At 44.0% G+C, this 12,965-nt stretch overlaps 1 protein-coding gene across 1 annotated transcript in view; it reads left to right on the forward strand.

Annotated features, from left to right (window-relative positions):
- LOC135056794 (ovostatin-like) overlaps positions 1-12,965 on the forward strand; it is a 191,872-nt gene that overhangs the window by 130,493 nt on the left and 48,414 nt on the right. The window contains exons 22-23 of the mRNA XM_063962388.1: positions 6,442-6,550; positions 10,539-10,657. Of these exons, the coding sequence (XP_063818458.1) occupies positions 6,442-6,550; positions 10,539-10,657 (228 nt within the window). The remainder of the gene's footprint in view (positions 1-6,441; positions 6,551-10,538; positions 10,658-12,965) is intronic.

Raw genomic sequence — 12,965 nt, forward strand, 5'->3', positions numbered from 1 at the left:
CCATCAGCCTGATTGTGCGGGCCTCCACCTGGGGGACCGACGTCTTCATTTTGCACAGATCTGGCAGCAGTCCACCACAGAAGCCTGAGTGCAAGAAGCTGTATCTCACGTTTATGCGTTTGCTTTCAAGAAACGCCCTCAAAGGTTTTTTTGTACCAGCCTGTCTTCAGTGGAAATGATGGCCGGGCTGTGCAAGAAGCAGTTCAGGAGTGATATTTCCATGTCCTTCTGCGCAACGAGGACAAGGTTTTTATTCCAACCTGTTTCTAGTCCAGAAACCAAATGGGTCGTTCCAACCCATACTCAATCTCAAAGTGCTGAACAAGTACATTTAGGTGCCTCTGTTTCATATGGAGGCTTTACGTTCCATTATTTTGCCCATGAAGCCGGAGGATTTCATGTTATCCCTGGATATCCAGGATGCTTACCTACATGTCCCTAGAGCACTGTCCCATCAGCACCATCTCATGTTTGCTATCCTCCAGCAACATTTTCTGTTTCAGGCCCTACCATTTGGACTGGCCACAGCGGAGTATTCACCAAAATGATGGTGGTAATGGCATCTTATCTCCGTCAACAGGGGATAAGGATTTTTCCATACCTCTACTTTTTAATCCTGGCACAATCTCAGGAATTGCTTCAGTGTCATCTGCAACAGGGGGCTGTGTTGGATTCGGGTCTTCAGTGAGTAATTTTACCTCTGAACAAAAATATCCAAAATTCAGTCAAGGATTCAGGAGCTGCTACACAGTCAAAGGGTATCCATTCACGCAGAACATGCATGCAATGGGGTTGATGGTGTCGACATTTGACATGGTGGAGTATGGTCCATTCCACTTGAGGCCTCTGCAACATCTGATCCTTTCCAAATGGAATTGTTTTCATCAGATAATAAAAATGCAGACTATGGCCCTTCCTCTGGAAGTAAGGAGGTCATTGGCCTGGTGGCTACAGACATCCCATCTGGACAAAGGGAGACCCTTTTGGATATCAGACTGGGAAATTCTGACAACGTATGCCAGCCTTCAGGGCTGAGGAGCGGTGTCAGGAAGGAGTTGTTTCCAGGGGCAGTGGATCAAGTGGGCAGAACTTCATCATCCGTCCTTGTCCGCAGTGTTCATTCCGGGAGTCCTAAACTGGGAAGTGGATTTTCTTAGTCGACACGCCATTCATGCAAACAAATGGGCATTACACCCGGAGGTCTTCCAAATTCTGGTAGAAAAGTAGGGTTACCAGAGCTCTCATGGCATCCCGTCAGAACAAAGTTCCTGCATATGGGTCAAGAACAAAGGATCCCAAAGCGATCTTTGTGGATGCCCTGTCAGTGAGATGGGACTTTCATCTGGCCTATGTGTTTCCACCAATCGCCCTGTTACCCAGGGTAATGCGAAAGGCAAAACTAGGAAGGGGCGCCATGATACTAATAGCTCTGGCTTGGCCCAGAAGACATTGGTAAACAGATCTGCAGAAGCTGTCGATGGATGTTCCATTCCTACTCCCTCAACGTCCAGATCTACTGTCTCAGGGTCCTTGCTATCACAGGCACCTGGATCGACTGTCTTTGATGGCGTGGCTCTTGAGACTTCCATCCTGAAAGGAAAAGGATTCTCAACAGGTAATTCAAACAATGCTCAGAGCAAGGAAACCTTCCTCAGCTCACATTTATCCCCGAATATGGCAAGCCTATATTCAATGGTGCGGTGACGGGAAATTTGACCCTAGGTCTTTCAGAGTTTCCAGAGTCTTAGCATTCCTTCAGACAGGAATGGACAAAGGGCAGCTTCCTTGAGAGTGCAAGTGTCTGCAATGACTGTGTGGTTACAAAAGAAAATTGCTAACCTACAGGATGTGCGCACTTTTTTCCAGGGAATGCTGCACATTCAACCTCCTTTTGTTCCTCCTACAGTGCCTTGGAACTTAAAGATTAGTCCCAAAGGCCCTTTTTAAGTTGTCCTATTTGAACCACTAAAATGAGTAGATCTTAAATGGTTGACTGCTAAAGTTCTTTCTACTGGCTATTGCTTGAGCTAGAAGAGTTTCAGATTTAGGGGCATTATTATGTCGCCCTCCTTTTCTGATCATACCAGTGCCATCAGAAAAACACTCTCTTCTTTACGGATTTCACAAGAGCGGATGGTCTGCTGATAAGCAGACACTGGTGAGGTGGCTTCAAATGACTATTTCAGAAGCATATTCTGAAGCTGATTTCCCTGTTCCCGCTAAGGTCTCTGCTCATTCTACTCGTAAGGTAGGTCCGTCATGGGCAGCACAACGTGGTGCTTCAGCAGAACAGATATGTAAGGCAGCCACATGGTCTACCATTAATACATTCATTAGACATTATGCTTTTGATACCTTTTGCCTCTCAGGACACTGAATTCGGGTGAAGGATTCTCATGTCCAATCAGGAGCGTCCCCACCACTAAATTGCTTTGGGACATCCCAATGTTATCCTGTGGACCCTGCAGGAGAAATAATTGTTATGGTAGACTTACCGTTTAACTCTTTCTCCTATGTCCACAGGGATCCCACCATGGCGATCCTGATTTGAGGATCCTTTCACTCACTAACCTCTTCCTTCTTGTACGGAAGGGTGTGCATGTGTGTTCTTCTTCTTGCATGATTAGAGCTCTCTATGATGCTCCTGCCTTGAGCTTTGGAAAACAACTAATTTGCCAGAGCCAGAAGGTGGGGATATAGGGATGGGCCCGTTGCTTTCTGGGAGGCCGAAAGCTTTGATTGGCACCAAACAATCGGCTGTTGCTACCTCATATCCCAATGTTATCCTGTGGACTTAGGAGAAATAGTTATCAACGGTAAGTCTACCAAAATGATTATATTGTGCACTGTTTCAGGTATTGTCCAGTGATCACCAGATAATTACAATTAAACTATTACAATTTAAAGAGGGCAGGTCTTTCAAGAGGGGGTGTGAGGGAGGTAGGGCACAATGTGCCCCCCCCCCCCCCCACCCCTATGGTAAACTATATTTGGCAGTGCTGGGCAATATTTGGTGATGGCAGACAATAGCTGCTATGGGGTTTACATTTAAAACATGGGGACTTCCCTCTTTCATTTGTGCATGAGCCCACATTTATACGTGTAATCATGGGTGTGATAGAGCCAGTAGTGGTATTGTGTTATGTACGGTAAGTGTATTTTCTGTAGTGCAGGGTAATATTATTTGGTGATTGTAGGTGATCACCAGATAATAGGTACTAGTGGGCCACATCATTTGAAAATGGGGTCTCCACAGGCAAACACGGGTGTGAGGTGTGGGGGTTCCAGTTGCCCAGAAACCCCCATTCCTCACAGTCTGGCCATTGGCTACTACGTGCAGTATAAATTGTGAAACAGAGATAATACACATTCTCACTGGCAGCAGATTTTCCTACCAAGTCTGGTGTGTGTGTGTGTGTGTGTGTGTGTGTGTGTGTGTGTGTGTGTGTGTGTGTGTGTGTGTGTGTGTGTGTGTGTGTGTGTGTGTGTGTGTGTGTGTGTGTGTGTCTATAAAAAAGGTAGCGGGCCTACAATAATATGATATGTCCAGTTAGATTCCACTGTAATGAGCAGGGCCGGATTAAGGGCCACATGGGCCTGGAGCTAAAAATGTTCAAGGGCCTGCTGTGAGTTGCGGAGGAGCTGTGATCAGTGTATGTGTGGGTGGGGCCAGAGCCACGTGGGTGTGTACACCTCCTACATTATCAGTTCCACTGTTTCTTAAGTACATAATACAAAAATTGCATAACTTGAGAAAACTAGAACAAATATTTTAATACTTATGATTTATGGTTGACTGTATGGCCAACTGGATGGCTGGTTATCATCCTGCTACCATTTTGATGGGCCTGTTTTTTTCTGAAGGCCTGGAGTTGGAGCTCCATCCGCCCCATTGTTAATCTGGCCCTTGTAATGAGTCCCTTTTAGATGGTAGTATAGAGAGTCCAAATGAAAGTTCCATATGCCGCTAGAGGGTTATCACAATGTCCCATGTGTGGTGGGTACCTCATGCAATGCGGAAATAGGATGGTGCCTCTCTGGGACTCCACTAAATACCCTCTGGAACAGGACAACCCTGAATTGGACCCGAACCAGCCCACATCACCTACCAGCTATCCAGTGGAGTCCCAGAGAGGCACCATCCTATTTCCGCATTGCATGAGGTACCCACCACACATGGGACATTGTAATAACCCTCTAGCAGCATATGGGACTTTCATTTGGACTCTCTATACTACCATCTAAAAGGGACTCTTTACAGTGGAATCTAACTGGACATATCATCTATGGGCAAAATGTGGAACGGATCCTAGAGAATATAAAACATCAGTCCTGAATCATTACCTGGGGTAAACTTCATCCATCTTATACATTTGGCAAAATCGCTTTTTGCTTATAATTGGCTTATTTTGAACAAAATACTGTTTTTTAAAGAGTTATTGTTTTTTAATAAATTGTTTTAAAATTTACACACTTAGTGGAATGGTACTGTTCTTTCCTCTGACAGCGCAGCCTTTTCCTTTCCTTTGTTATCCTATAGGGAGTGACTCTCCTAAAAACTGGCTGCTACTTAGCCAAGCACCTCGCCTCATAGCGCCCGAATACCCCTCGGTATTTTTTACCTTATTCCTGCATAATATAAATATAGACTGATTTATTAAATCAAAATAAACACACAAGATAACTACACACGAGACGGGAGGTTCATACAAAATGGCAACAAAAAAGCATAAAAGATCATAATTGTCTCGAGATAAAATAGAATAAAGCAATCTGTATCATACCCTATTGGAAAGTTTGGTGCTGATGGTGGAATGTTGAGCAAGGTACTTCCGGATATACCCTGCTGATCAGACACCATGAGCTTTCACATTGAATGTCGTCTGGTGTTCAGCTGGAATGTCCAAAGCCTCGGGAACCAGAATACCGACGCATTTCAAGCTATTAGGAAGCTCAGACCAGCCTTGAAAAAGAGCTTACTAGTAACCCGAAACACATTGGCTTCCTGGTTCCTGTGGATTTGGATATTTTAGCTGAACACCTGACGACCTTCTATGTGAAAGCTCATGGTGCCTGATCAGCAGGGTATATCCGGAAGTGCCTTGCTCAACATACCACCATTGGTACCAAACTTTGCAATAGCGTATGATCTGAATTGTGGTGTTGTTGACACTGAAGATCTTATGCTATTTTGTGGCCATTTTAGATGAGCTAAAGATCCTCCCGTCTCATGTGTCATTATCTTTTGCGTGTGTATTTTGATTTTATTAAATCAGTCTAGATTTAATAAATATATATAATTTGTAATTTGCATATGTTACCTTTTTATAAGTTATCCTAAACCTATAGAACACTCCTAGGACCACAGGTCCACCCACCATCCTCTCTGCTGTGGGGGTGTGGATCTGAGCGCTCAGTCATCGCACCAGAGAGAATCTGGTACGTGGCTTACCGTGAACATTGAGCCGGCATGTGTCTGACATACTGTATTACATACACTGTACTTGGTTAAGGGCAAACTATAGCTTGTTACATGCTAATTATGTATTCTTCATGTGCTGGTGACATTTGTGGGATGCCCACACGGTTGCTGCTGTCATTATAGGGGCTCTACAGTAGCGATGCATGGTGATCACAAGGTAGTAAGGGGAAGCTGTTAAAATACCGCCAGTCGGGATCCCGCCGGTCACAATACCGATGTCCGAATCCGGCAGGAGGTGAAATGCCACTGCCGGACTACCGGCGACACAGGCTGTTCTTTCTGTGGGTGTCCACGACTCCCATGGAGGGATTATATAACCTGTGGCGAGCGCAGCAAGCCGGCAGGGGGTTTTCTAGCGCTCTCCCTGCTGCCGGTTATTCTGGCGGTTGGGATCCCGCTTTTGGCATCACGACAGCTGATATCCCGTCTGCTGGAGAATCGTATGTATTCCGTAGTAAGTGCTAAGGAGCCCCAACATTTGAAAGAGGGGAGCCCCTCTTACTAAAATGGGTGTCCCTTAATGATTTGTAGCCAGGTTGGGGGAAGACCTGTAGTCCATCCCTGGACTGCATTATGTTTCTGTAGTGTGGGTGGTTAATATCTGGGGATCAGAGTGCTCACCAGAGATTAGTGGCTTTCACATGAGGCCCCCCCATCTTTCCACATTATAAGGTGGGGGAGATAGAGGGCCTGATTCAGGGTTGGCTGCCGAGCACTTTTATACAATGTTCTGATAAATCTGCTTTAGCCTTTTAAGCGTTCTTTAAAAAAGCACCTAATAGCAAGTGCAAAATAAAACTGTTTCTCTGTTTACAGCTCTCTTGGTGATGCACTTTTGTATTTAGTATATATGATATTATATATAATGTTACAGGCTTTTATACAATGTTCTAAAACATACACAAAAGTAGAGCTGCATGATTATATTTTATGTACAACAAATATTTCTATGTGCACAGGCCTCAGTGACAGTGCTGCTCGACGATCTGCCGAAGTTTCAGAATGAGATATGTATATGTCCTGGAGAGAGACCCGTTCAGGATGTGCCCTTGGATTTTAACACAGTGGGTAAGGATTATTATTGTCTTTTATTTATATGGCACAATAAAGTGTCCATATCACTGCATACAGGACTGCCAGAAAATATGGGGCCCGGGACTGACCAAATAGACAAGGCCCCTACCTTCCAAAAAAATGTTTGCCGCACTGCTCCACCCCTATGTGATGTCATACATTGTGACGCTACATATAGGTGGAGTGTTGCAGACCTACTGGAATGGTTCACCGAGGGCTGATGCGCAGATAAGGATTGCGTTAAGAAGTCCTCCTCCTTGTGCATCAGATTGCTGTTGATTCACAGACTAGTGCAGCTCTACAAGTATTGGTGGCAGGAGCCAGGGGTGGGTCCTGGGTTCACAGTCCTCTGTGTACCCAGGGCACCAGTCCCCACCCCCCTGATGGCTGCCCTGACTGCATATATATATGAAAGGGCATTAAACTGACAGACTGATGGAAAAACAAACAGTGAGATACAGTAATTCAACAAACTTTGACAGACAATGGCAGTACTCTGTGACCCCATACATGGGAAGGGAGGGGGATCGGTCACTAACTGATAGTGAGAGGTTGCTGGAGACCAGCATAGTATAGAGTAAGAACCCAAGGGTGAGGAGGGTCCTGCTAGAAGAGAGGAAGACTAGAGAGTTGGATGTTATAGTAGTACAGGTATGAGATAATGAGGGCATACATAAGACATTTGGGAACCGCCACAGTCAGGAAGGTTCTGATCTTGTAGATTATAAGGTGAAAGTGGCAGGAAGTTGAGAGCAGGAATGTGTCAGGAGCAGAGCAATTAATCAAGGATAACACCAAGGCAGAGGATTTCAGGAAAGAGGATTTTTTAGAAATAGAGTGAGATGGGCTGCAGAAGGACTCTGGAAGAGGAATGACCGTAAACTCAGTCTTAGACATAAGCTTAAAGTGCATCACAATCCAGGATAGAGATAAAAGATAGAAATGAGAGAGAAGAATGTTGAGGGAGGGAAGTCTGGGAAGACTAAATAGTTTTTATCATCATAAAGGCGGAATTGAAGCCCAAATGAGTTGGTGTGATCACCTAGAGAGGAGATGTAGGTAATAGCTTTAGAGAGAAAAGAGGAACAAGGACAGAACTTTGGAGAATACCAACCGGAAAAGGAAGAGAATGGGAGGTATAGTTGGAGGTAGAGACAGAAGCAGCAGTTAGAGAGGTAGGAGGATAACCATTATAAGGCAATGTCAGGGAGCACAAAAGAGTGCAAGTTTTGAAGGAGTAGAGAATGGTCAACAGGGTCAAATACATCTGACTGGTCAAGAAGAATGCTAGATGATTCTTATTCTTAGTCGTGAGAAGATATCTGGTTACTTTGTGAGGACAGTTTCCATGGAAGAAGGGAGTGAAAGTAAGCTTGAAGTGTATCAAGGGGGGAGTATGAGGAAAGCATTTGGATAGGCATTAGAAGACAAGTGCTCTAGGGGTTTATGTACTAAAGGTGGAATTTCATCGATTTCTAAAAATGTCAAATATAAAATAAGTGTTTCAAGGGCTAAACACACATTTACTGATGGACAATTTTTTTATGTCATATTTAATTGTTAGTAAATGTGTCTTTTAGCCCATGAAATACAACCTAGAGTTAGATAAATTTCCATCAATTTAAAATATATGTAAATCGTCTTTTTATAAATACGGGACATCTCTAAGTTTGATGGAAAATGGGAGAAGAGATGTTGCTGTAGTTTGAGAGGAAGTTAGAATCTAGGGAGTATTTTTAAGAATTGGATAGATAAGGACATGTTTAAAGGAGGATAGGGCAGGACCAATCTAGAGTGCTTGAAGATTGGCACGGAAAGGGGGGGGGAGGTGCTGAAAGTGGATGAGGTTAATGGGTTCAATGGGGTGGTAGTAAGGGAAGACGATGAGAGGAGTGAACAGACTTTATTGCAAGCAGGGTGAGAGGAGACCAGGGTATGTTGGGTAGCAGTACTGTAAAAGGTTGTTGGTGGGAAGTAAGATTAGTGTAGGAAGTATTCTGATTGATGGCAGCAATTCTGGAGGAAAATGGATTAGAGAAAGCAAGGGCCATGATAGAAAAGGTGTGAGGGCAATGGGGAGGGTAGATGATGGACTTTAAGTTTTTGAGAGAGAGTGTGGGACTAGGGAAGCCATTCTCTCCTAATTTATGTAATCCCAGGATTCAGGATTGAAAAAAATCTCAATCCAGGATTACCATTGTTACCTGAGAGTGTTCAAATAAACGATTGTGTCAGCCCTCCCATGCCCAGGTACTCACACACTTGGGAGAGCTGGAGCAGTGGCGGGGCCCCCCTCTAAAGCATGGTGTTCACAAAGACCTCCTTCTTTCCCAGAGGGTGTAGTTAGACCTCCTCCCTGCCCTCCTGGTACCCGCAGTGAAGAACTCCAGGTCACAACAGTAGATGAAGCTCGAGTTGTCCATGTTCATATTCATTGAGCCCTGTGACGAGTTGCGAGCTTGCAGCTCATGGTCACCAACCACTTTTATCAGGTGCTCAAACTTGCGGACCTGAAACTGCGCCACTACCCTCACCCTGGCACTCATCTCCGCTCTGCCATCTTATTTACACATGGGGATGTGGCTCCAGCGGTTCGGGGAGATTAGTAGATTGGGAAAAGGTCACTCTAGGGAGGAGTTTGGGGTTTGGTTCAGACATGCTGAAGATCTAGGCATAACTGTTTAAGGGGTGTGCTGGTGTTGGGCTGCGCAGCATGACCTCTGTCACATGCAGCCGCACAGCCGTACCATAACCAACCCTCCTTCCAGCAGTGTCTGAGGTGAGTGCTAGTGCTCAGCGCTGCCCGGTCTAAAAACACAAATCGGCAAACGGTGCACCTCAATCCTGGAATTGGAGGCGCCAATCCTGGGATTCAAATCCTGGTGTTTTCTGGCCAAAATCCCAGGATCCCACTGATCCCGAGTAAGCAGGATATTTTCCAATACCATCATGCTGGACCATATTTGAAGGAAAAGTTAATTCTAGAGAGAGGATTGTCTTAGAGAAAGATTAATGGAATGCGGAGTTAGAGAGCATCAGCCATATCTGGGCAGGAGAAGGTAGAGATGGAGAAAAGAGACAAGGGAAGAGGAAAAAGACAGGGTCTAAGTCATCAAAGTAGTGCCAAGTGAGGATACTCTTGAAATGGGAGGAGGAATGAGGGAGTGAGAGGAGCTAAGCTGGTGGTCGGAGCGAAGGATGGGAAAGTTGGTAAAATCAGATGTCGTAAAGGTGGGAAAAGACGAGGTCAAGGTTATGAACAGTGAAGTGAGAAGGGTAAGTGCTCTATTGGGTATGTTATAAGAAGGAAGATGGGTAGAGTAGGTTATGACCAACAGAATCTGTGGGGTAATCAGTGGAGATAATAAAAAATCCACAATTATGATAGAGGGGAGGTATCGAATGTGGGGAAGCCCGTTTGCAAAAGAAAGTAGAAGGGCACTGTAAGCAACAAAGGTGGACATGCTTGAAGAAGCAAATCTAATGAACTTTGAAGGAGAGAGGACACAGGGGAATGGCATGAAAGGTGTCCTGGGGGGAGATGAGGATTGCCATACCACCATCCTGCCGGTCACAAGGGTGCGAGGTCTGTGAAAATGAGAGCCAGCCAAGAGATCAGTGGGAGAAGTGGTGTCAGATCAAATTTCAGTATAGCAAGGAGGTTGAGGGGGCTCGAGGTATAGTGGTCAAGAACAGAGGCAAATCACAGGGCACAAGATAGAGAAGAAAGTAGTAGAGTAGGATGAGGTTGGCCAGGCTAATGAGGTGGGGGAGAGTCAGGGGACTGGCAATGTGAGCAGGAGCGAAAGAGTATTGGGGATAGGACAAGATAGATCAAATACAAGAGGTGTAGGTGTGCAGTGCAGAATGGTGGGGGAAAGTGGATGAGAAGTGGGTGGGATGATAACCTAGGCAGTGATGGATAAGTTCTATCCTATGTCACCTCTGTTAATCAAATTTCATTTTAAATTTCTTTTCAAAGGCCTGATTAATATCACAGGGATCATTGAAACACAGAGCAGTTCAGGTACATGTGGTGGATCCAATGACATTCCTCAAGTACCCCGCAAGGACATGGTCACAATAGGTATTAATGTACAGGTGAGAATCTACCTTATATAATAAAGCCTTACAAGAGAAACACCACTACATGGTATAGAGGACCTGCCTGTACTAGTTGTATGATAAGTTTCCCTCTCAAGAGACAAGTAATTTCTGTGCGATGGATGAGCGTTGCTGCTGTTCCAACCATTTTGCTAGCGTCTCACAGCTACCAATATATATATATTTTTTTTTTCCTCCCACCCCATATAGGGGTCTAGGAAATTCTGTGACTTTGAAATACCATAATTCCAAGTGATATGCAACCACACATTGCTGGAATTAAATTGCCCCTGAACGTGTTCATTTCTTACTGACAAGCACTTTGGGGTATATTTACTAAACATTATTTTATTTTTTTACATTTTTAGCGAGCAAAAGCGAGCATCCTTTTAGTGAGTTCTTTGTCAAACTTCCATCCCGAAAGAGGTTTTGTGCTTTGTTAGCCCGAACCAGTCGTTTTAGGATTAGTTTTATTCCATCTGCAGTACGCATGTTAAATGCTTGATTGTATGTTTTGTTAGTTTTGATGATGTCGCCTGCTACTTGATGCTATGTACTATTGTAATTTCATCTGTCAAATTGTTTGACTGATGACAATAAATGGAACTTGAACTTTTAGGTCCATTTTAATTTAAAATGACTGGGTGATGTGCGTTCTATTTGAAATTCTAAAATGTGTTCTATTCATCAAAATCGATCAAAAACCGACCCAAACTAGACAAAATAATACAAAAGCATCCTTATTGGCCAAAACAGGTCACATGCACTGTATTACCCAGAAAAACATTCAGTCATGTGCTAATTTGCATATCCATGATCTTTTTAAATCATTGCTGTGTCTTTTTAATGTCCTAATTTATGCAGCCAGAGTGCCCCACGTTTCTTTCCCATGGTTTTTTCCCATCATATTGAGATTTTGTTACACAATTCTACATAATATAAAATCAAATAGAACGATTTCTGACTGTTCTATTGAAAATGGTGATTTTTGGTTCTACTTTCAAATCGACTATAAGTAAATGAGATTTTCCTATTGATCTCTATGGGGAAGTACAGATGGTCTATCTGAAGTTCTATTTGTGTGTGAAGTCGAATTTCTGGCGCTTTTATCAGTTTTGCCTTTAGTAAATACCTGATTGTCCAATGCACTATGAAATCACCTCAAAATGGACTGAAACTGAAAATCGTCCTTTAGTAAATATACCGCTTTATTTCTACTCCACAATGATCTCTACCTATACAGAGTGCTAATATAGGACATACATTGACTGAGTGGACAAATTATCACCACCAGGTGATTTTATGCAAAGTAGCTATTCCGCGGATAATGCTGACATAAGATGTAAGATTCATTCTCTGCCTGAGGGATCATTTGGGGGAGGTAAAGGAGTAGTGATAAAACTTTGACTTTTAAAACTCATAGCTTATGATAAGTGGTCCTCTTGCCAATCAGCTCCTGACTGTCGTGTTCAGCTCCTAACTGATATGTGTTTGAAAAAATGACAGTTGGGAGCTGAATGGCTGGAGCACCATTTATCATTCACAAAGAGTTTTATCACTCTTTGTTTTCAGTGGCGACACCGGGGTGGCCAAGAGTCTCTGAAAGGGGCGTGGCTTTATGATGCATGAAAAGGGACATGGCTTCTTGTAAGGGGGTTGTGGCTTCACGGGTGCCCTGCTGACATCACTAAAGGGGGTGGCTTTGCGAGGGAAACGGAGAAACCTAGAATGTGACGGCAGATAAGAACCACATGGCCCATCTAGTCTGCCCAAGAACATTTACACACTTACACACCACGCTAATTTTTGTTGGGAGCCAATTAACCTACCAGTATGTTTTTGTATTGTGAGAGGAAACCAGAGTACCCAGAGAATATACTGTACAAACTCCACACACAAAGGGCTGAGGTGGGAATCGAACCAGTGACCAGTGCTGTGAGGCAGTACTGCTAACCATTACACCATCCGTACTGCTGACCGGACCCTGATGCTGTATGGTTATGTTAACGTGTTTTTGTCTTTTTAATGATTGCTACAACGTTGGTCAGATTCACACAGAAGCCACCGATTACTCTTGATTTACACAAATGGCCGACATGGGTCACGAGTCGCATTCCACTGTTCTTATTCCATACTGGTGCAGCAATCTACCCCTGGGTACACAACCATTCTCTATGCTTGCAAGATACGCATTGTTTTAGGCTCTAATAAATATTAGCCTCTATTAAACAACTCTCCGTATTGGGTAAAATGCGCACATAATATATGCCCAATCAGCTAATCGCAAGCAGTTTGTTTGTTAGTT

This window comes from Pseudophryne corroboree, chromosome 3 (genome assembly GCF_028390025.1).
Source record: "Pseudophryne corroboree isolate aPseCor3 chromosome 3, aPseCor3.hap2, whole genome shotgun sequence".
Classification (NCBI taxonomy): Eukaryota; Metazoa; Chordata; class Amphibia; order Anura; family Myobatrachidae; genus Pseudophryne; species Pseudophryne corroboree.